The sequence below is a fragment of the Aethalodelphis obliquidens genome, unplaced genomic scaffold (assembly GCF_003676395.1).
Source record: "Aethalodelphis obliquidens isolate GAN/ISIS:26980383/991018 unplaced genomic scaffold, ASM367639v1 scaffold5, whole genome shotgun sequence".
In the NCBI taxonomy this organism is placed as follows: Eukaryota; Metazoa; Chordata; class Mammalia; order Artiodactyla; family Delphinidae; genus Aethalodelphis; species Aethalodelphis obliquidens.
Genome location: NW_020837949.1, coordinates 57,988,721 through 58,011,773, shown reverse-complemented (window position 1 = coordinate 58,011,773; position 23,053 = coordinate 57,988,721). Strand labels below are relative to the sequence as shown.

General features: G+C 34.6%; 1 protein-coding gene across 2 annotated transcripts in view; it reads right to left on the bottom strand.

The window, feature by feature from the left end:
• Window positions 1-23,053, bottom strand: part of PPP1R9A (protein phosphatase 1 regulatory subunit 9A) — a 323,063-nt gene that overhangs the window by 122,657 nt on the left and 177,353 nt on the right. For both annotated transcript variants that reach the window (XM_027102484.1, XM_027102483.1), the window contains exons 4-5: window positions 22,917-23,037; window positions 3,939-4,043 (exon numbers count right to left, since the gene is read on the bottom strand). In XM_027102484.1, the coding sequence (XP_026958285.1) occupies window positions 3,939-4,043; window positions 22,917-23,037 (226 nt within the window). The remainder of the gene's footprint in view (window positions 1-3,938; window positions 4,044-22,916; window positions 23,038-23,053) is intronic.

Genomic DNA, 23,053 nt, shown 5'->3' with positions numbered 1-23,053 from the left:
AAATTTTATGGTTTCAGCTGTTGCACTAAGGTCTATGATCAATCTTGAGTTAACTTTTGTACACACTGTAGGATGAAGGTCAAGTTTTGTTTTTTTTTTAATGTGGTTTTCCAATTGTTCCACCACCTTTTGTTGAAAAGACTATAATTCCCCCCATTGAATTACCTTGGTGCATTGGTCAAAAATCAGTTGTTTATGTCTGTGCAGGCCTATATTAGAACTGTCTATTCTGTTCCATTAATCTATATTTTTATCCTTATGCTTAAACCAGGCTGCAGTAACTAGTGTAGTTTTCGGACAGTGGCAGTCCTTCAACTTTGTTCTTTGTAAAAAAAATGTTACTTTCTCCAAAAAAGCCTGCTGAGATTTTCATTGTGATTGTGCTTTAATCTGCAGATTTGGGGGAAACTGAAATCTCAACACTACGAGAGTCCCGTACCACACAAAGACTTGGGCTTCTTGGTACCACGCCCATGCCCATGGTGGTTTAAAATCTGGAGATAAACAAGTCCTGTGAAACCCAGTGGAGCCGATGATAATGAAGACTGTCTGATTCCTCCATGCCCACTCCTTCAATGCTTATCTTTCTCCTGCTGTTGTTGTGATATATCATTTCTGAGTATAAACTATTTGAGTCCTGTAAGTCCTTTCCCTAACCAATTACTTAAAGGAATTAACATGGTTAGCATAGTACTCACCAAGATCTCACTAGGATTACTTAGTTTTAAATGATATCAGTAAAATTGAGGAAATAATAATGGTTTTCCAATGCTTTCAGCCAGGCCTGGGCTTCTAATGCCCCAGGAATATAGCCTGGTTTGAGCTGAACCACTTACTCACAGTGGACTAATATGCTTTAACTCATATAAAAGATGTAGGGTTGAAAAACACATATGCCCTTGGAAGTTATCATATTAAAATACTTGTCTTATAATTTCTCTGGTGTGTCAAAAATGGCACACCAAGGAGGTTTTCATTAGTACTATTAGTTCACAAATTCAGGTGTAACAATTCAAAGTTTAATAAAATAAAGCAGACTATGGTCAGATAAAAAGTGATTCTCTATAAGTGTGGGTGAAGTCAAAAGAACTTCATTGTGTGATTTTGATTTATATCCAAATGCTGGCACCAATTTCATATGCATTTCCAGGAAATAAATGTAAAAATCTATCTCCAATACTTAAAATATAATCACATCCAAATCTCAGCTTCGATATCCTTAACACTATTAGTTTCTTATCTTTCCCCTTCCTGGCTCTTTAAAGCCATGAGTTTCATACATTCCTTCCAGATCTGTGCTTAGCAGTTAGAAAAATTCAAACTAAATTTAGTGATTTTTCACATATCCCTTTTAAAAAATAAATTTTAGTAACCACTAAATGTGATAGCTAGCTCACCAATAAATAAAAAATATAGAACCATACATGTTTTAAACCCTCAGTTTAAAATGATTCATTAAAACTACGGGTCTAGTTTTTGGATCTTGTTTTTTTTTTGCAGTACGCAGGCCTCTCACTGCTGTGGCCTCTCCCATTGCGGAGCACAGGCTCCGGACGCACAGGCTCAGCGGCCATGGCTCACGGGCTCAGCCGCTCCACGACATGTGGGATCCTCCCGGACTGGGGCACGAACCCGTGTCCCCTGCATTGGCAGGCAGACTCTCAACCACTGCGCCACCAGGGAAGCCCTAGGGTCCCATTTTGATATAAAGATTTTTGCAAAGTGAATGAGGAAATTAAATGTATGCCTTTAAAAAATTAAAGTGGAATGTTCTGTAACCTCAAGGTCAAAAAAGTGGTATGAATGATGAATGTTACCAGGATGAAGAAATCACTAGGGGATAGGGAGATCAAGGAGGATTTCTTGAAGGGCAAAGGAGCTAAAATATGTTCCTCAAGATAAGTAGGTTGTAACCAGAAGACAGTATTTTAAACAGAAAGAATGATAGAAAGGCACAAAAACAATAATTCACAAGTCATGTTTGAAGGATGATGACTACATTAGTAAGACTGTACTAGCGCATGAATATAGGGAGAGGTAAGAGATAAGACGGGATGAAAGACTTTTAATACCAGGATAAGAACTTAGATTCTGCACAGAATGGAGGGCCATTGAAGGTTTCTAAAGAAGAGAGGGACATAACGAATGCAGAATTATTATTTCCACCCACAGGTCTTAGTTCTACTACTAGAGTTATGTAGAATGAGTCGATTCCTTTTTCCATGATAGCCCTAAAACCTGCTATTATGTTCTTCCATTAGGGATAAGGATGAGAAGGACAGATTAAAGAGAGAGACTGAAATCATGAAACAGTTAAGCCATTCGCCATCTGTACAAGGCTTGCAATGAGCACAAAATTATGAAGAGAAAGAAAGGGATGGCTATGAGTTCATGTAACCACAAACTTTTTTCCAAATGAGAAATGTTCTTATAAGTTGAACATATTTCTTACTTTATTTCACTTTAAAATTCACTGCAGAGTGTAATGAGCAGCTTCAAAACCGAGTTCTTCACTGACACAGAGAAGTGCTGTCTCAAGAACAGACAGCAATTCTGCAGAGACAATCACATTTACTGAGGGGCTCACCCGTGCAGCTCTGAGAATACATCAGACAGTTTTCCCTGCACTCTTTCCAATTATTTTACATACTTTTCTTAGGATGACGGGTATTCTTGAAGCATTAAAATAGCATCCATAGAAGTCATTTAGGTTGTATTCTTTAAACACTCCTTTCATTGTTAAAGGATGTTTTCCAATTGAAAAAGTCTAAATTATAAAACCTAAACCCATGCTTGTGTAACATAAAATATGCTGCAATAGGGCTTCCCTGGTGGCGCAGTGATTGAGAGTCTGCCTGACGATGCAGGGGACACAGGTTCGTGCCCCGGTCCGGGAGGATCCCGCATACCGCGGAGCAGCTGGGCCCGTGAGCCATGGCCTCTGAACCTGGGCATCGGGAGCCTGTGCTCCGCAATGGGAGAGGCCACAACAGTGAGAGTCCTGTGTACCGGGGAAAAAAAAAAAAATATATATATATATATATATATATATGCTGCAATAAAACCCTAATGTTACTCTCTTTATAGCAATATTAACTAATCGATATTTTCAGAATATTTGGCAGTTTCATTTTGATGATGATAATACTAAAACACTTTCATAACTACACACAGTAAATAATGTCCTCTTATGTGTTCCTTTATAGGATTTATGGAAAAGTATAAGGCATAAGCAATACTATATTAAAAAATAAGTACCCTGTGACCAAATAAAATGGATTTCAAACCTTGACCTTAGTTGGCTCAGGACTACTTTATTTGTTTTCCAAGCTACAAATTTCAGGACCCCAGGGTTGGATATAAATTTAAGGTCCAAAATAATGTACCCTCTGTCCTATTAAGTTGGAAAAGTTATAGTTTACCAAAGATTAGTCCTTCCTGATTCTTTAAAACAATAAAGAGATTTAAAAATGCATTTATTAACCTTTTAAGGTTAATGATTTATCATTCAGCCTGCATGTCTAGTAACATGTATCATTGGATATATGTATCATCATTTCAATTTCAATTTACTGTATAACTGGTTTTATTGAAAGGATTTGGAGTCATATTTCATATGACTCCAAATTTACTGAGAAATTCTATCTTCCTAGAAATTACTGCTAAGTTAGCAATAAGACAAACTAACATAGCTTGGTAATTAACCATATTGATTCACACTGTACACTTCATATCTTTGTGTCATTCTAGAATACTATAATTTTTAGTTTTAAATTACATTTATGAACTAATTACAATAAAGAAGGAAAAATTTTAAACTAAAGGCAAGTTTTTAGTATTTAGATAAAATTCTTCCTGTAATTATAGGTACAGTTAGAGAGAAAACTAAAATTCAACAAAATATCAAGTAACCAAATTGTACATCTCAAGCCACATACCTGACATTGCCCTTGGTGTTTCTGAGAACTGTTGCAGCAAAATTCTGTGTGACACCCACCAAGCTGATTCCATCCACTTCCACAATCTGGTCATTGACTTGTATTCTTTGGGAAGAGGGAAAAAATTACCCACAATTAGTTTTTCTGATAATATATTACCGTTCCCAATAAAGAGTTGACAAAATTGATTTTCAAGATACTCTTATTGATTCAAAATTTGTCTCCAAGTTCCAGATCTTAGTCAAAAGCTTAATGTTTTTTAAAAATTATTTTGAAAAACAGAAATAAGCAATAAGTGGAGAGATTCCGTTTATCCAACATCCATACTCCTATCACAAAGAGTTGATAACTGCTAATGGATGACATATTTAAACCATATTTTAGCCCATAATAAATCACATAAAACATAACAGAGCCAACTGAAATACCCTTTGGGCCTCATACCTAACCCTCATCCCACCTCTCCTCCCCAAGGAAAAATATCACCAGGAATTGCAGGGAATCCTTCCAATTCAAGTTGTATACTTGAATTATGTAATGCTTGTTAAGTATATGTGTAATGCTCATAAGTGTATCTATATAGGTAGATAGATATACACACGTATATAAATGCATATATACACACACACGCACATACATGAGTGTATGTGTGTGTGTGTATGTATATTTATGTATGTCTAGGAGCTATATATAGTATTATTGTAGTTTATCATATAATGCCTTTAAAGTTATATACATGTTTTATATATACCATTTTTTATTCCTCAAAATGAAGTATTTCAATCATGGAGAAATGCAGAGGGAATTAGATAATAAACACTCATGTACCCAACACCCAACTTTATCAAATCCCGGCACTGCAATATTTGAGTCAGACTTTTTTCTAAAAACAATATTACAAAAAAGCCAAAGCCCCTTTATTATTTGTCTTCAATTCTATTCCCTTCTCTGCTTCTACAGAAGTAACTATCATTAATTTTGATGCTTAGCCTTTCTACTGATGCTTTGAAATATAAATAATACATACACATGAAGAGGCACAATATGTGCACATCTGCAGTTTTCAAACATTATGAAATATACCTCTCTTTCTACAATTTAGTTTTCTTCACTCAACATTATATATGAGATTTATCCATGGTTATAAATACAATTCTAGCTAGTTCATTTTATTTTACTTAATTTAATTTAATTAATTAATTTATTTTTTGGATTGGCAGTATTTTTATTCTCTGTTCTGGTAGGTCTAAATAGGAAGCCAACTTAATTCAGAAGTTGATAAGTGATAACCTAGCTAGTTCATTTTAACAAGCATATAGTATTATCTTTCATGAATATTCTAAAATATATTCATCCATTATTTTGCAGATGGGCACTGTATTGTTTTGAATTTCAGCTATTATGAATACTGATGTAATAACTAATTTCATATGTCTCCTTACGTACATGTATGAGTTTCTCCAGGATATATAGCTAGAAACAGAATTTCTGAGTCAAAGAACACAGGCATTTTCAACTTTGGCAAACGGACACATTTCAGTTCAAAATGCTTATACCAGTGCAAATTCCCAACAGCACTGTAGAGAGGTTCTGAGTCTCTCCACACCCTCACCAATACTTGGTATATTCAGACCCTTTAAATACCACCAAACTTATAATTGTAAAAAGGTATCATGTGATTTTAATTGCATTTCCCCGATTATAGTGCGGTTCAATGTTTTTTCGTAAGTTTATGAGTCATAATGTCCCCTTCTGAAAACTGTTAGAACCTTTTACCAATCTTTGTTGAGTGTTTTTTCTCATAGATATATATGATATGTCTTTATCTTGTATACTAACACTTTCTTAATTAAATATGTTGCAAATATCTTTGGCCCAATCTGTAGCTCATCTTTTCACATTTTTGAGGGAAATGGTGGTTTTAAGAAGAACAGTTTTTAAAAATATAATCATATTTTTAATTTTGGCTTTATATTAGGTAGTTTTTGTGTTTTGTTTAAGGAATTCCCTTCTGCCTCAAGGTTATAAAAACATTCTATATTTTCTTTTAAAGGTCTTAAATTTTGTTTTTCTGCATTTTTAGTTATCCACCTGTAAATAATTTTTTATTATGATATGTGTTAACAATCTTCTTATTTTTTCCAAGTATATAAACAATTGGGTTAACAACATTTCATAGTCCACTTTTTACCCACTGAGTTGTAGTGCTGCCCCTGTCAGGTTTCAAATGTGCATCAATGTGGTTTCTACTTGACTGTCTATCTTTGCACACTTACATTGTTTCATAATTAGTTTTGACATTTCATAGGGTAATTCCCTTTACCTAGTTCATTGTCTTCAAAATTTTCTGAGCTCTTCTTGGGCTTTTTCTTTTCATAGTTTGTTTTGGATTTACTTGCCAAATTCTCTAAAAACATTTTTTGGAGTTTTAATAAAATTATACTGATTTCTAAGATAAGTTTGGGAAAAACTGAATCTTTATCATATTGATTCTTCCCATCAATAAAAATTAACTGCTACTATAATTATCTTGAGCAGATGTTGTATATATCACATGCTGTTGCTATGTATTAAGAAAAGTTATTTAAAGCTTGGAAATAAAAACCAAAGGAGAGGCAATATGTTGTTTCAATGTCATGTACATACATTATTAAACAGGCCCAACCAAGGATAATTTGGGGGAATGTATTTTAATTGATCCACTGTTTTTAAAATTGATTAAAAGTCTTAGACATACTAAAGTAGAACGTTAATTTGTAGACTTTTGTCCTAAATAAAATCAGATACTTTTCTTCTGTTATTAAAGATAATCCCATAGGTCATGGTTTATTTCCCTGTAGAATATTAACTGGCTTTGTATCTATCTTAGCAATGTTACTCTAACATTACTTTATTAACTTGCATGTAAACACCTACTCCTAAAATGTTCTTTGAACCACACTTACCATCTCACTGGTTCTCTCATTAGTGAGTTGAATAAAGTCTGATACATGTACGTTTTATATTTATGAAAGTCATCTGTTAAACTCTGAATATTAGCCTGTAATAGCTTTGGAGTTTCCATAAGAGGCCAGAGTGGATTCACAAAACTAATTCAATTGTGTTACCACAGAAATGCCTTCATGGACTTTTGTTTGGTCCCCAGAGTTAGTCTAAAGCAGCAACAGAGCTTTATCTTTGCTATCATGTTTTTTTCTAATTCAATACTTTTGACTTTTTTTTTCTTGGTTCTTGGCCATGTTGGTTCTGGACCTAGTTTGTACTAGATAACAGCGACATCAACAACAACAACAACAATAAATAATTCCCCACTGGTAGAAGAAATGACTGGGAGTGTAATTTCATAATCTGACCATTTGAGACTTCTAATGGGATTATGGGGATCTGTTATCTCCCATGTAAGAGAAGATAAAGAATTTGAGTTGCTATCCTTTAATTTCTTTGTCTATTTGTGATCTCAAACTATTTCATTAAAAAAAATTCATGAACACTAGAAAGCAAAAAGCCCTTTGAATCTTGACTAGTGAGTTTTTTGTTTCTTGGATTACTTAACCTGTTTCTGAAGTTGCAGAACTGAGGCTACAAATTCTCTGTGCTGCTGTAATTGAGAGAACCCATGATCTCACTGTGTGCGTATGAAGTATGTTCCTAACTTAGAAGGGTATTAATAAACTAAATTATAAAGCCTTTTAAATTAAAGGAGCGATAATCTAATTGGTTCATAGAGAATAATAAGCACTTTCATAAATCTTATATTTTAGTATCTAATGAGAGTTTAAATGTGCTAGACGTTTAAGAAAAAAAATCCTTCTTGGAGATTCTGCTAGAAGTTCAGAAGTATTTTCATATAAGAGACCAAGTTCATGTAATAAAAGTGAGTCTTTGGACAAATAAGACTAACTAAATAATTTTGGTTTAAAATACCTATCTATGTTTTCTCCATGATTTTGTAAAGGTGTGGGTTTGTATTTTTCTGAAGAGACCAGTTAATCTGAACTTCCTAAAATTCTGATACAAATACTGATCAGATAAATTAAGTACCCCTACATAAAGTTTAAAAAGCATAAAAAATATAAAATTGTGCTCAACTAAACTGAATCATAATACTAACAAACTTTTATATCAATGGTAATTATGTTTTATAGAGTGTCAGCTTAAAACATGATTTCCAAGATTCTTAGTTATTTCCAAAACCTTGGTCATAAAGCTTTTAATATATACAATTCTCCTTATGTTAAAATGTTACAAAGTTACTATAACTTTGCATCATGTTAATGAATGTGTTTATTCTTGCACTTTAAGAATATGTAAAAATAGTACATGTGGCTGTAGAAAATTGTATTTGTTAGTCTGCTAAATTGCTTGTGTATGATAGGTGATTATTATCAACTTCCTATCTATGAGTGAAGGTTGCTTCTAGAAGGTGGTTAGGTAGACTATGAGTTAAATTTAAAATGAGTAATTAAGACTATGCTAACAGCAATGCGATAGAAAAAAAAAATGAGTAGGTAAGGTAATGGAATGAATTTCTGTTTTTCAAGAGAATGAATAGCAATTTAGTCCAAAAGTATCAGCCTGTTTTAGAATATGAAAGAATATAATGAAGATCAAAACTTGAGTGTGTGGAGAAAGTTGAGGAAGGTTTAAAGAAGCGATTTTTATTTACCTTGGTTTATACCATGTGGGGCCAGAAAGGTGCTATAAAATGTGCTGCATTTTGACAAAACTTTTTTTTTTTTTTTTTTTGCGGTACGCGGGCCTCTCACTGTTGTGGCCTCTCCCGTTGTGGAGCACAGGCTCCGGATGCGCAGGCTCAGCGGCCATGGCTCACGGGCCCAGGCGCTCCGCGGCATGTGGGATCTTCCCGGACTGGGGCACGAACCCGTGTCCCCCGCATCGGCAGGCGGACTCTCAAACACTGCGCCACCAGGGAAGCCCAAAACTTACTGAGTTTTGAAGGATTTATTCAAAATATAATTTAGAAGAAAAGAGTGTAGTTCTTCTACTACCAGAGCTACATAGAACGAGTCAATTCCTTTCTCCATGATAGCCCTTCATATATTTGAGAACTGCTAATATGTTCCTCCATTAGGGGTAAAGGAAGAGAAGGACAGTGAAGAGAGAGACTGAAATCATGAGACAGTTAAGAAGCCATTTGCCATTTGTACAGTTTGAAATGATAACAGCACAAAATTACGAATGAGAGCTCCTTTTACTTCACATTCTCATCGGCGTTCATGTTGATAGCATTTTAGATTTTGGCCATTCTAATAGGTATCTAATGGTATTTATCATGGTTTTAATTTGCAGTAACTCATAGATTGGAAGAAAAATTTTAAATATCATATATCTTATATGGGGCTGGTATCTAGAATATTATAAAGAACAGTTATAAACCAATAATAAAAAGACAAACAACCCAACTTAAAAATAAGTCAAAGAAAAATATTCAATACCATATGATCCCACTTACATGTGGAATCTAAAAAACAAAACAAACAAACAAAACAAGAAAACCCACCAGCTCACAGATACAGAGAACAGATTGGTGGTTGCCAGAGAGTAGGGGATAGGGGATGGGCAGACTGGGTGATGGGGGTTAAATGATACAAACTTCCAGCTATAAAATAAATACGTCATGGGGATGTAATGTACAGAATTGTGACTACAGTTAATAATATTGTAGTGCCTATTTGAAAGCTGCCAAGAGAGTAGATCTTAAAAGTCCTCATCACAAGAAAAAAAAAAGAAAAAAAATTTTGTAACTACATCTGGTGATGGAATGTTAACTAGACTTATTGTGGTGATCATTTCACAGTGTATACAAATATCAAATCATTATGTTGTACACCTGAAACTAATATAATGTTATATGTCAATTATACCTCCATTTCAAAAAGTGAGCAAAGGATCTGAATAGGTATTTCTCCAAAGAAGTTTCACAAAAGGCAAATAAGCATATGAAAAAGGTGCTCATCATCATTAGCCATCAGGGGAATATAAATCAAAACTAAAATAAGACCCCTCTTCACACCTACTAAGATGGTTATGATCAAAAGAAAGGTAGTACCTGAAACTAAACACAAAATTGTTAATCAACTATACTCCAGTATAAAATAAAATTTTTTTAAAAAGACAGATTGTAACTTTAAATGGAGCATAACCTATAAAAATATTGATTCACTATGTTGTACACCTGAAACTACTATAATATTGTAAATCAACTATACTTCAATTAAAAAAAAAAGATTACAAGTTTTCATGAGATGTGGAGAAACTGTAACCCACATAAATTACTGGTAGCAATATAACATGATGCAGTTGCTTTGGAAAACCATCCAGCAGTTCTCCAAAAGGTTAAACATAGCATTACCATATGACTCAAAATTCCACTCCTAACTACATACTCAAGAGAAATGAAATCATGGCCACACAAAATTTGTACGTGAATGTTCAAAGCAACATTATTGAAGATAGCCAAAAAGTAAAAACAATCTAAATGTCCATCAACTGCCAGAATAAACAAAATGTGGCATATGCATTCAATGGAATATTATTTGGCAATAAGATGAAATGAAATTTGATAGGTGCTACAACATGAATGAACCTTGAAAACAGTATACTAGTGAAAAAAGTCATCACAAAAGATCACATGTTATATGATTACATTTACATTAAATGTCCAGAAGAAGCAAATCTCTACAGACAGAAAGTAGATTAGTGCCTAGGAGGGAGGAGGGGAGAGATATATTTTTCAAATTTGCACAAAAGTACAGTATGAGCTAGCAGTGGCCATACCATGCTGGATAGGATAGTCTAGGGCACTAGTTCCCAAACTGCCTAACTGCAATGGAAGAATGGAGCAATTTTGAAAATTAAAGATTCCTCAAGTTGCACCTCCTCCAAAATTCTCATTCAGAAGGTATGGAGTAAAGCACAGGATAGACATTTGTTTTTCAATTTTGTCTATTATGAATAAAGTTGCCATTCACATATAAGTCTTTATGTAGACATACATTTTCATTTCTCGGAAAATACCAACAAGTAGAATTGCTGGCTTGAAAGGTTAAGTATACGTTAAACTTTAAAAGAACTGCCAAACTGTTTTCCTAAGTGGCTGTAAAATTTTATGTTCCCACAAGCTATGTAGGAGTGTTCCATTTCTCCACATCCTTGCTAACATTTTATATTGTCAGCATTCTTATCTTTAGCCATTCTAGTAGATGTGGTATCTCACTGCAGTTTTAATCTGTCTCTAATGACGAATGATGTTGACCATTTTTTCATATGCTATTGACCATTCATATATTTTTCTCTTCAAAATAACCGTTCAAATCTTTCATCTGTATTTTTAAAATTGAGTTGTGGTTCTTTTTGTTATTCAGTTATAAGTGTTCTTCATATTCTTGACACAAGTCCTCACATGAATGTTTAACAAATATTTTCTTCTTGTCTATATAGCTTCCCTTTATCATTTCATAGCTGTGCCTCTCAAAGAACAAAAGTTTTGACTTTAATAACGTTCAGTTTATCAGTTTTTTCTTTGATGGTCCATGCTTTGAGTCCTGTCTCAAAAATCTTTACTTAATGGTAGGACACAAAGATTTTCACCTATGTATTCTCTTAGAGATTTCATGGTTTGAACTCTTATGTCTAGACCTATGATTAATTTTGAGTTAATTTGTATACGGGGTGAGGTAAGGTTTGTGGTTCAGATTTTTTGTTTTTCCATATGGATATCTAATTCTTTTTTAATTTTTACTTTATATTGGAGTATAGTTGATTAACAATGTTGTGTTAGTTTCAGGTGTACAGTGAAGTGATTCGGTTATATACTGAATCTGTATCTATTCTTTTCCAAATTCTTTTCCCATTTAGGTTATTACAGAATATTGGATATCTAATTCTTGTAGGACTACTTATTGATTGTACATTTTACCACTGAATTAGCATGGCACTTTTTTTTTTTTTTGCGGTACGTGGGCCTCTCACTGCCGTGGCCTCTCCTGCCGCGGAGCACAGGCTCCGGACACACAGGCCCAGCGGCCATGGCCCACGGGCCCAGCCGCTCCACGGCACGCAGGATCCTCCTGGACCGGGGCACAAACCCACGTCCCCCGCATCAGCAGGCGGACTCCCAACCACTGTGCCACCAGGAAAGCCCTATCATGGCACTTTTATTGAAAGTCACCTGACTATATCTGTCTCAATCCTTTCCTTACTTTCTATTCTACTTCACTGATCTCTGTTTCTATTTGCATACCAGTATCACATGGCCTTGGTTACAGAAGTTAGTAGTAAGTCTTGAGAAAGGTAAGGTTAGTCCTCTAACTTTATTCTTTTTCAGAATTGTTATTCTAGGTCCTTTGCATTTCCATATGCATTTTGGAACCAGATAGTCAATTTCTACCAAAAAAAAGAAGTCTCCTGAGATTTTTATTGTATTTCTTTGAACCTACAGATAAATATGGGGACATCTGACTTCTTAACAATGTTAAGCCTTCTATTCTATAAACACTGTTAAGTCTCCATTTATTTATCTAACCAAATATCACATTACCATCAATCCCTAATATCATCTCAACATTTTTCATTTTTTATCCAACAACATCCTCACATAACTAAAAGCTCTAAGATAAGCCATACCCTGAAAAGACTGTTCACATTTGTGTTTTTGTACCTTTTACAAAATATCTGCCAAAAATCCCTTCTCTACCCTCTCAAAAGCCTTCTCCTAAAGGCCCAGCTCTTCTCTTTGAGGAATTATCTGCTTATCCAAGCCTAATGAATTTTTAAATTCTTGAACCTCTTCTAGATCTTATATTTTATACCCCCACCTAATGTTGATGCTACCAGATAGTTTGATACTCCTTTTTAAATTTTTTTGGATTTTTAAATTGAACTCTGGTTGATTTACAATACTGTGTTAGTTCCAGGTGTATAGTCAAGTGATTCAGTTATATATGTAGATAGATAGATAGATAGATAGATTTAACAATGAATCCAGGGATACACCATACACATAACATGATGAAAAACAAACACAAATGCATGTGCTACAGTCTATTACATTTAAGGGTACAGAGGCCAAGAGTTCAGCTGGGCTCAACTTATGGCAGTTAAATGGTTTCATTGAGGAACTGGATACTAAGCTTAGCCCTGAAGTAGAAGGTAATAAAATGTTGAGAAAAATATGATTCTGGGTAGGGTGAAGAGGATGAAAGGAAATGTGGCAGTAAGAAAAAAACCTGAACCTTGGAACGCTCAGATCTAAATTTCAATCCCAAAGCTTTCAGTTACTGATAATCTAAAAGAAGTCCCGACTGCTCATCTCTATGTTGTTAATATTGTTAAATTTGTGTGATGTAGAGAAACACAGAAAGGAATTACTGAAAGATAGAAAAAGAAAAGAAGGAGAAAGTAGATGGCAGACTGGGAGTGAAAGTTTCTGCAAAGGAGCCTTGGAAAGAGAGAAAGAAATCTGAGGTAAAGTAAACCCAGACCTAGTCTCCTATCTTGTAAGCACAGTGAAAGTTAAGAATGAATAAGGGAGATGGATGGCTTGAGCTATAGAGTCCCAGACCTTGGTAGTTAACAACTCCAAATTTACAAAACCAGAAAAGCAATGAGTATTTGAAGAAACGATGATGGATTGGGGAAAAAAATGCCACTTAAAATACACACCATTACCAATAAGGTAGAACAAACTTACAACCATTTTCCTGATACTGGATGGGGGTTAGAAAGGGATATCCTATTTAAATGTATGTAGCATGCAAAATATTAAATGTAAATTAATGATACTATACCTATTACAGCAAAATTTTAAAATGTGTAATTGATAGTCTCTTTCTTTACAATGCATTTTGATTCTTTTATTTCAGCAAAAGTTTATTTATATGCTTTCACTCATTTACCTCACACCACAGTTTTCTTAATCCTGTTTTCTATAAAACCTTAAGTTTCTTCAACTATGAATTCCTGAAACAATTAATCCTTAGTTTAGATAGAGAAGGTCTACTATAACTACCAAGTAAGCTGGTTGTAAAGATCAGCAAAAATCATATGTAAAAGGATTAGTGCAGTAACTGACATATCATACAGCCTTAATATACTGTAGATTTAGTACTTATTATTTTGACTCAGATGTGCAAGGAGGTTGGGGAAGGAAACTAACAGAGACAATAATGTACTTTTCCTGAGTAAAGTAGAGAGTATGTACTTAAGAAATAACACTGGTATCCAATGTCAACAAGATTCTGGGTTATGACTGGTAAAAAATGTAGAGCAACTATATGCTGCTATTCAAAAGGGCTGCGCAAACAAAGTGACAGTTGCAGAAGAATAATCTTGGGACAAGGATAAGGATAAAATGGGAAAGATCAGCTGAAAGAAGCCCACAGACACAAGAAATAAGAGAAAGGCCTGGCCCAGAGATGTGGCCCAGAGAATGAACACAAAAGAAGAATCTCAGGGACATTCCAAAGAAAAAAAATATACAATACAATAAAATATTAATGGGTAAAATAAATGAAAGAATAAAAGATGACTAGAAAGTTTACATCTAAAGTGATGAAAAACAGAATCAACACAGAAAACACAGGTTGTTCATATCAAGGGAAAGAAAAAAGAATAAGGAAAAGAGGAATTAAATTTCTTTTATGATGAATTTGAGATAAAAATAACATATATGTGAAATAAATGAATAGGTCTACATGCAATGAGACTGGGATACAAATTCGGGAGTAATTTATGTAGTCATTTTAAAAAAATCAGTTCATTGGCTGAATACAAAAATGAGGTCAAGAAGCTCAGCTTGGAAGAGAAGCATTCTTACAATGCAGGGTGAAAAACTGGAGTATCTATATAGAAGGAGAACCTGGGAAGCCTCTCTTTCTCTCTCACAAACATACATACACACACACACACACACACACACACACACACACACACACACACCCCAACAAAAACAAAGAAACAAAAAAATCAAGGAAAGGGACATGGATCTCATTAGAAATAAATGACTATAATGACACTGAGAAGTTTAAGATTAGGTCTAAGAAAAGGTTACTTAAATATCTCAAAAAGTAGGTAAATAATTTTTGAAGCAATAAATTTGACAGAACATTAAGGCTCAAAACTAAATGCAGAATTTTACTGTGTTAAGTTTAAAGTTGCACTTTAAATCTGTTTATTGGACTTGATCATTTTTGTTATCAGAGTGGAGGAGTAGACGAGAAAGTTCCTTACAGTTAAGAAGTAAAGCCAGTTGGTATGGACCACTTATTTGTAAAGATTAGCATTAAAAGAACAAATGATAACACAGTTGTGAAAAAAGAAACAGGAAAAAAGCACACTGAAAATAATTTATAAAAAAAGAAAGAAATACAAGCATCCAGTAAACATCTTAAAAGATGCAAAAACAAGAAATTATCAAATTATTCAAGATTTTATAACACAATATTCAATCTTAATCTTAAGCGTGCAGTAGATTACTCTTCGACACACTCCTGGGGAATACAAATTGAACAACCTTTCTGAAGGGCAGTTTAGCAATGTGTTTCTAAAGCATTTAAAATGTAATGCACTTTGACACAGTAATTCCGCTCCAAGGAAGTACTTTCAAAGAAATAATCAGAGATATTCACAATGATTTTTATATAAAAATGCTAACCTGATCAATACCTTGAAACAACATACTAGTATAACAATATGAATAAATGGTTCATATATATAATACTACAGCATAATATATCCTTAGATATATTCTATTGTTACAAAAGTATTTAGCAATGTTACATAGTATAACATATTATTTAAGCATAGGCTCTGGAATAAGATATCCTAAGTTCACAGCCAGGCTCTGCCACTTATTTCCCGTGACTATATAAGAGGAGCCATTGTTCCTTATATCTAAAACAGAAATAACAATAATTTTATGTATTTAATCAGGGCTATTAGAGGGATTAAATAAGATACAAAATATAAAGAACACAGCATATTGCCTGACATACAGTAAGCACTCAACAAATATTATCTTGATGAATAAAATGTACAAAACCCCATAAAGCTATATATTCACTGATTTTAATCTTTGTTAAGTAAGTAAACAAAGGCATATGTACAGAAAAAACTCTGGAAGAAAATTCACCAGCAGGATTTTAAGAGTGGTCAACTCTACATGGTGGGATTACATGAGATTTTTATTTTCTTCTTTACGTTCTTCTACACTTTCCAAAATTTCAACCATGAACATGTATTACATTTATAACTCTAAAATGTTCTCTAAAATTAGCACATGCTTATTTGACAACTGATGATGGCATTTTACAGTGACTGTGGAAATAGTCTAAAAAGTTTTCCTCTAGACTGAGGCATTATAGTCCCTTGTTCTTTATTAAAGATGCATATGTGAATAACCATAAAATAACTACACTAAAGGTTCTGTACTCAAAGATCTATAATCTCTAACCCAAAGCCAAAAAGACATTTTCTCAAAAATGTAACGGATGGGAGAACTCATACAAATGGTTTTGGGCTTCTGTTTTTCAATAGAAATTTTACAATGCTTATCATTAACTTAAGCAGAAAATAAACAATATTGATATTTATATTATAGCACTTCCTAATTTTCTTAATTCATCTGTGTCAATGTCCTTATGTTCATGCACATCCATGAGCCTAAAATTAGAAAAAAAAATCTGGGAAAAGTTCTAAATGGAAAAAAAAAACCTGTCAACCTAGAATTCTATACAAAGAGAAAATATATTTTAAAAACTCAAAGGTGAAACAAAGACTTGTTCAGATAAACAAAGCTGAAAGAATTCGTCACCAGCAGACCTGGTGATATAAAGGATGTCCCTCAGGGAGAAGAAAAGTGATGCTAGCTAGAAATACGGATTCCACAAAGGAATGAAGAACACTGGTACTGGGCTTCCCTGGTGGCGCAGTGGCTAAGAATCTGCCTGCCAATGCAGGGGACACAGCTTCGAGTCCTGGTACTGGAAGATCCCACACGCCGCGGAGCAACTAAGCCCATGCTCCACAACTTATGAGCCTGCGCTCTAGAGCCGCAAGCCACAACTACTGAGCCTGCACGCCTAGAGCCCATGCTCTGCAACAAGAGAAGCCACCGCAATGGGAAGCCCACACACCACAATGACGAGTAGCCCCCGCTCTCCTCATCACCTCAACTAGAGAAAGCCTGCACGCAGCAACAAAGAACCAACACAGCCAAAAAAAAAAAAAAAAGAACACTGGTACTGGTCACTGAGAAGACAAGAAGATAGTCGAGCTTTAAAGCATTCCATGCAACAGGAAGAGTGGCAACAGACATTTGACTGAATTTGCTCTCTGCATTCACAGCCCAGTGTAAGAAAGGAGCATCCCACAATTAAATTGCAGGTTTCTGATCCTACATAATTCTTCCTGCCTGCCTTAATACAGCAAGCATTAAGGGGATGAAAAAGAGCTCAATATTATTTGATTATTATTTTCATTAAAAGGGTATTAATTTTTAAAACTTTTTTTCTCATTTCAAAGTGATACATTCATTAAAGAATGGATTTGAAAATCTGATACAAAATTAAAACAAGGAAATAAAAGCCACCTTTAAATTAGAAAAGAGGGAGAGAGGGAGGGAGGGAGGGAGGGAAGTTCTACAGAGTTTGCTATTTTATTTGAAGGGCATTTCAATTTACTTTTTAGAGGTAAGTTGTGTGGTGATTAATGTGGAGACAAACTCAAGAAACTGTAAAAATGAGCAGAAGAAGGAGGAGACATAGAAACGATTGGACAGGGGTGATAGGAGTAAATAATATCGGTTACTAAAAAGGGCACCTGTTCAGGGTTACTGCTACCATGGACTGACCCTACAAACCACAAGGTCATGAACCAGCAGGGTACTTACTACATAAGTGGTTATTACGGTAGGGAAAAGTTTTCTGGCATCTGATACCTACTTTGCTTCAATCTCTTACCCTGAGAGAAGGTAACTTTTAGATGCAATCTCACTAGTAGTAGTTGATAATACCTCTCAAATCTTGGTTCATAATCAGAAGCACAGAAAAGACAAAGGATGAGTCCTGGTGGTAAAAATTAAATGGACGGGGCTTCCCTGGTGGCGCAGTGGTTGAGAGTCCGCCTGCCGATGCAGGGGACACGGGTTCGTGCCCCGGTCTGGGAAGATCCCACATGTCATGGAGCGGCTGGGCCCGTGAGCCATGGCCGGTGAGCCTGCGCGTCCGGAGCCTGTGCTCCGCAACGGGAGAGGCCACGGCAGTGAGAGGTCCGCGTACCGCACAAAAAAAAAAAAAAAAAAAAAAAAAAAAAATTAAATGGACGGCTCTCTGCATTAGACCACCCCAGAGTAGAAAGAATACAGATAAGAGACTTTCCAAACTTTTTCCAGAATAGCAGAGGAAATAGCCTGTTTTCCCCTGGAAACACTGTCTACTGGAATGGAATTTACAGGAAGGCAGCTGGCTAGTTTGTAAAAGGCATCTAGTCCTGGCCATTTCTTCAATGTTTCCATGTGCTCATAAACACAAGTGTGCAATACGACTGCTTTTCGACCTCAGTCTGATATTTCTGAAATCCCTCAATTCTGAATCTAAAAACCAGAATCAGTGGGGGTAAGGCTAGTAAAAATATCTAAGTTGGAGTACTCTGGAGTTTGTTTAATGTTACTGGGCAGTTATTTATTGACATGATGTATCTGGGATGGGGAAACAAAAACAAAAATCCTACCTTACAGGGCTTATATCAACAAAGCAACCAAGGATGAATGAAAAGGAAACGAGCTGGAGCAACATTAATGAACACTGGACAACATAGAGTTTTCCTCAAAATGCTAGATAGCAAAGTTTTAAATGCATATGAAAATACATATCAGAGCAGTAATATCCCAAAACTCTCTAAGGGGTGAAGATGCTTAGTTAGAAGAGTGACAAAAGAGTGTGTGTGCAGAGAGGAAACCATTGACTAAGGAATTAGGATATATGGACACATGAAAACAGAAGTTCCTATTCAGGGCTGTCCCAGGCTTGAGGATACCTCATGGGGACAGACAGGTCCTGCAAGGAGGGAGAGTTTGCTGCAGGGTAAGCAGAAGAATAGGATTCTTCATCTGTTTTATATGTTAGTGTTACCTGAAAGATTGTCCAAAATGATTAAAATCATTTAAACCAACACGTAAATGAGGATAAACTACATTGCACCTTAAGTTCAAATTTGATTATCTTTTCAAAAAAACTGAAAAATAAACAGGACAGTGTTCTAAAATGACAGTGTTCTCAAGCAAAAGCTTGAGAAACAAACACAAGGAGCCAGAAACAAAACAGATTTTAAATGCATTTTCAATTTGCCTCTTTAGCCCAGCATTATTAATATCTTTTGTCAGTTACCATCCACATGATTTATTCTACTATCAGCGTTTTCAGTTGTGTTATTATAAAATTCATTTTGCTTTATAGATTCATTAAAGAGGACTGGAGAAATAATTAGTGTGTTAAAGTGTCCTGTGTACATTCATAAAATTATGGCAGCAAAAACTAATGGTTAATATATTTAGTATTATTTTAATAAAAATTTAGAACTAACACAGAAAGTGTAAATGGCTATCACGCCACTCAGCTAAATTACAAGATAAACTATAAGAGGCAAAGTAGCCCAAAAAAAAGGAGGAGAAGAAAAGAACAGAAAAATGTTAGGTCCCAGTACTAAATGTCTTGAAAGAGATTAAAGCACAGGTATTCACTCATTCAACAAATATTTATTGAGCACCCCCTACGTTTCAGGTGTCATATGAAAAGATACAGACAGATGTGAAGAGACATTTAGAATGTTAAGACATCATATCAAATAATGAGGAAGACTCAAAACTTTTTAACTATACTAGATGACTGGAGATAAATATCCATGGCAAATTTTTAGAAGTACTCAAAATGTGATGAGTTTATGAGACATTTGGAAGGGGTAAAAGCAACACAACAAAAATGGCTTCTTGTATTGTGGGTGGGACGGGCAGAGGAGGGAGAAAAGAATTTCTCTATATACCTGTTTATTTGACATACCTCGAAGGAAGTTTGCCCAAATCTGAGATTAAATTGAAATCATTTTCTTAAGTAGAGTTATTAAGAAGCTAGAAGCAAGCCAGAAAGCTATAATACAGACTCAATCTTTTAAAGCTAAAAGGAACATCTAACCCAGAACTTTAATTCTGTCCACAACTAAGGTCTGAAGAGTAACTTTCCCAAGGCCACATGGTGATAACTTTATTAATTTTAGTTGCAGGTTAAAATATATAAAATATTACATATTCTCTATACAAAATTAAATACTCCATATTAGATGAAATTTAAAAAGAAACACAGACTAGAGCCATTCAACACTTTGGTGTATATTAAATCCAGGTTTTCTGAGAGAGAGAAAGAGAAAAAAGAGAGAGACAGAGAGAGATGGGGGCGAGGTGGGGGGAGTGATGAAAAGAATAGAAAACATATCCACACAAGAATGGCATTATACTAATCATACTGTTTTGTAAATCCTTAATACAATATCTTTCTATATCAGTAAGTATACATAACAAAACTTTAAAAAATTATTGACTGGAGGCAGCAACCAAGTGTTCCATTTGTAGTTTTTTAATACTGATACCTTTTAAATAGCAAACATTAAAATACTGTGCAAATGAGCATACCCATAATGGTCGTAATAATAGTGTAATAATTTATTGGGTTGGCCCAAAAGTTCATTCAGGTTTTTCCATAACATCTTACGGAAAACCCGAATGAACTTTTTGGCCAACCCAATAAAAGATGTGAACACTGCCATAGGTGTAATAATGTGACCACTTATTTTCAAATACACACACACTCAATTTTCATATAAAATGAAAAGTATGGAAAAGATCTCTAAAGTCCCTCTGACCTCCAAAATCTTATGATTCTGTACCTATTTCATACATCTTTCTATAGTTTTTCATAAGACTTCCCATAATAACTATTTTTAATAAATTTCAAGCTTATGCCTACTTCAGTCAAGAACAGCTTCATACACAAACAGCACTGTGGAAGGTTTTTTATTTATACATGCTTATTTAATGCATACAAAAATCCTGCAATGTAGAAACCTGAAAATTAAGTAATTTGTTCAATATCCCTTAGCTGGTAAGTAGAGGGTATGAAATTAAGACTCCTGGTCACATGATCCCAAAGATTCTGCTCATTTCATTACGTCAAGTTGTCTTCTTTAATATATTCACTGAGGCATTTATTAAGCATCTATTATAACAACAGCAGGATTACTGTACTAGGTAAACATTCATTTAGAAGGATTGAGGAAATGCACACTGGGACTGATAAAGCAAAGTTCTCATATCAGTGTAAATATTATAACTACACGGGAGAACAAATCAGTAAATAGGTTAATAGAAAACAAACCTAATTTAAAAAATGAGGGCAGAAAAACAAATAGTTCTGAGTTTAGAACAATGGGAATTGACTAACTGATGAATACAAAATTCTCTTTTTTGCTTTTTAATCAATTTGTAGTTTGGCTTGGCTTTGTGGCTCATTTACTTGAGAGGTGATTTATAATAATTTAATATGTTTGAATATTAACAGTAAGAATTATTTCCTATCACTTTAGAATGACTTAAGTTTTTCACAAAGCATGAAGAGAAAAGATACAGATTTTACAAACAAATTTTAGCTCACTTGGAAGAAAGGTTCTAAATTAATAATAGGAAATATTTACTACTACCATTATATAATTCATTGAAGGGGCAAAGAGGTTATTTCCTTAACTACTTTGAAAAGGAGGAAGACTTAATAAATTACTTTTAAACACAAAATATTAATATCTCACTTTCTTTGTTTTAAGTGTGATAAACATTCACTCAGCTGAACATTCACTCAAAACATTCATTTCAGACCTTCTCTGTTCAAGTGTTACGGGAATACAAATAAGGCTACTGGCTAAGATGTGGTCCCTAACCACATAGAAAGAGATGGTACTGAAGGTGTGGCTTTCTATTTAAATAAATCAATTTAGTTCCTCTTGGGAAACATCTGTGTATATAAATATGTTTTTAAAATTATGAAACAAATAATACTACTATTGGTCTCATTGGAGGTTCACAAATGATTTTCAACATGGTTTATTATTTCTGGATAAGCTGGTTGAGTGATACATACTTAAACCTTGAAAAAAATCAAAGCCAGTTATTCAATGTTCCTAAAAAAAATAAGATGACATTTCTTTGAATTTGGCACTCATAGTTTTGAGTCTACTTTTATTTCTGTTTCAGCCCCAACTTGATGCATCAGGAGCCTAGGGTCAGGATTAATCAAATCTTTAAAGATACTTGTAGCTTGAGATGATGAAAGCTAAGACATAAAACAATGCCCATCTGATGCTCTGGTGTGCATGCAAATTACCCAAGGTGGATGTTTAACCCTCTCCTAGAGATTTGAATTCCAGATTTAGGTGGCACTCAAGGACCTGTGTTTTTAGACAGAACACATTTTGAGAGACACTTATCTCCAGAATTACCATCACTGCAGAATTAGTTCCTATTTTCCCTCCTACCTCTGTCATTTTCAGAAGTGCCAGAACTACTATTATTTGTTTTGATACCTCTGAAGTGAAAACTATATGCTGATCTCCACAGTACATATTCTTAAATGATACACACCCATGATTCTGCTCACCTTCCACTGGCTAGATAGATGAATGGATAGATACAAAGGTAGACAGATACAGATAACAGATCCATCCACCTATTTATCTAATATACATTAAAGGAATGTATTCTGCCTGCAAATCAGAAAGTAATTCAAGTGTTTTAACATTTTCCACATCTGAGACACACTCTGAAATTCTGTTCTAAAAAGTCAAAAGAAAGCTACCATTGAAAGAAATTCCCAGAAACATTTCCTAGGAGATTTGAGTTATTAACAACAGTAGTTGGCTTACCTGCCATCTCGCTGAGCAGCACCACCTTCTGTCACTGTCTTGACAAATATTCCCAGCTTTTCAAGTCCAGCATCTGCTCCAACACCCATTCCAATAATACTTATACCAAGTCCATCCTCATCTATGAAAACGGAAAA